Below are 2,308 nucleotides of genomic sequence, written 5' to 3'. Positions count from 1 at the left end.
CAGGGTTAATATCACGAAAAACCGTAAACTTGTACGCCCGTGATAAATTTGCCCCAAATTAATTTTTGACTAATAAAAACCAAAAATTGGTACACTTATGATAAATTTACCCCAAACAAATTTTTTGACCACTAAAAATCCAAAACTGGTGCATTTATAACAATTTTACCCTCCATAAATAAGATTAATACCACAAAAAAAATAAATTGTTACACCTGTGACAAACGAAGGGTAAAACCTCAAACTAGTACGCCCATCAACTGCCACGTGTTATTCAACTTAGAAATTTAATGGTAAAATTTAACGAAAACGGACGGAGGGTAAATTTGTCATGAGTGTACCAGTTTAGAGTTTTTGGTGATTAAAAAATTAACTTGAGGTAAATTTATCACAACTATTACGATTTGATATTGTATTAATCCAAAAAAAAATCCGATCCATGCTTTGATTATTGCTTTCAACATTGCTACCTCATCCCGTGAGTGATGCAAATGCATGCGCACGTATCTGACTTGCGCACGTATCTCGACGTACTCAAATTCGTTTCGTCTCTCTCCGAACCTCCCCCCCCCCCTGAACTTTTCAACGCCGCCGGTCTCATCTGTGACCAAAACCTATATATACATGCCAACCTCCATCATTCGTTTGTTGCCGTCGAATTTGACATCCATTTCCTCAAAGTTTGCCGAAAAAGTTTACACGGAGATCATCATAGTCTTCACTTGGCCATGGAAGGGTCTTCTTCAAGAGGGAATCAGAGCAATGAGAACAACGAAGAGACCGGGAACAATACGGGATCGCGGTCACGATCCGATCCACCCAGGTACCGAGGGATCCGGCGGCGGCCTTGGGGCAAGTTTGCCGCCGAGATCCGGGACCCCTCAAGGAACGGCGCCCGCCTTTGGCTCGGGACGTTTGAGACGGCGGAGGAGGCCGCCCGTGCCTACGACCGGGCTGCCTTTGCCTTCCGGGGCCATATGGCCATCCTCAACTTCCCCAACGAGCAACAACACTACGCTCAGAATTTCCACAATGTCTCCGGCCACCACAGTTCTTTCTCCACATCCTTGTTGCCGCCGCCGCCGCCGTTGCCGCCGCCGTCATCCTCTTCACCAGGTTCATCGTCATCTACTATGTCAGCTCCCGCCGAGCCGTCCAGAGATGTGATCGAGTTCGAGTATCTGGACGATATGTTGTTGGAGGAACTATTGAAGTCGCAAGGCGACATGTAGGGTAAACGTGGGTAGTTGAGTGCATGTTTAAGCATTAGTATACATACAGACGAAGATTTCTAGGATGCTAAAGTTATCTCGTTTCAATAAATTGTTGCAATATATCTCGGGTTTCCAATGTTAAATACCACGATACAGTTTCCGAAATGGGTTCGTAGGAAACCATTTTGGAAGAGCTTCTCCGTATTTGAGGCCAGGTTGAGGTAAACCCAAGCTGAGCTAGGATTTTGCTGTTTTAAGGTGCATTTTTTGTTTAATTTTGTGTTTGGGGTGCTTTGAAGCTGAAACAAAACTCTTATATATAACAAAATTTTAGGGGTTCATATTTTGGAGGTTAATACTACAAAAAACCCTAAATTGGTAAACTTGCGATAAATTTACCTCGAACTAATTTTTTGACCACCAAAAATCCCAAATTGATACACCTGTGACAAATTTACCCCAAATTAATTTTTTGATTACCAAAAATCCTAAACTGGTACACTTGTAACGAATTTACCCTTTCGTTAAATTGAATTAAATCACGAAAAACAACCAATTGATAAATCTGTGACAAACAGACGGGTGGTGTCATTCGACTCAACAAATTGCTGGCAAAATTTAACGGAAACTAACAGAGAGTAAATTTATCATATGTGTACCAGTTTAAAGTTTTTGGTGGACAAAAAATTAATTTATGATAAATTTATCATAAATGTATCAGTTTAGGGTTTTTCGTTGTTTATGAATTCCGGCAATTGCTGTTGATGTTGACCTGAATTCTTCGGTCTCCAGGAAGCAGTTTCGCTCCTTCTACTTTACAACTTGGTCTGCCTTGACCGTGACCGGTCTTTCCTTTTTCTTTCCATCTGACCAAAGGTTGCATGTCTGGGCACACCACCTTAATTAATCTCTTCATGTCACGACAGTCCACTATTTTGCAATAAAATCGAGTAATTAACAGGGGTAAATTGATCAGAGCTTGTGCGGAGTTTCCTTTGAGACAAACTAATTCGGGGACGGAATGAGTTGGACTGTGACCTTTTATGTCGTTTATGCAAAACAATAGACTGCTAATGGGGTAAATCTTGACCTCA

General features: G+C 41.6%; 1 protein-coding gene across 1 annotated transcript; it reads left to right on the top strand.

The window, feature by feature from the left end:
• The first annotated feature begins 694 nt into the window (after positions 1-694).
• On the top strand, positions 695-1,542 carry LOC115677581 (ethylene-responsive transcription factor ERF098-like). The gene has a single exon (XM_030600768.2). The coding sequence runs from the start codon at positions 729-731 to the stop codon at positions 1,230-1,232; it is 504 nt and encodes a 167-aa protein (XP_030456628.1). The 5' UTR covers positions 695-728; the 3' UTR covers positions 1,233-1,542.
• The last annotated feature ends 766 nt before the right edge of the window (positions 1,543-2,308 follow it).

The sequence above is a fragment of the Syzygium oleosum genome, unplaced genomic scaffold, assembly GCF_021117445.2.
Source record: "Syzygium oleosum isolate NSW1041296 unplaced genomic scaffold, Sole_v2.1 Sole_v2.30, whole genome shotgun sequence".
Taxonomy (NCBI): Eukaryota; Viridiplantae; Streptophyta; class Magnoliopsida; order Myrtales; family Myrtaceae; genus Syzygium; species Syzygium oleosum.
The sequence above is the reverse complement of the archived record's forward strand: the minus strand, read 5'-3'. Positions and strand labels throughout refer to the sequence as shown.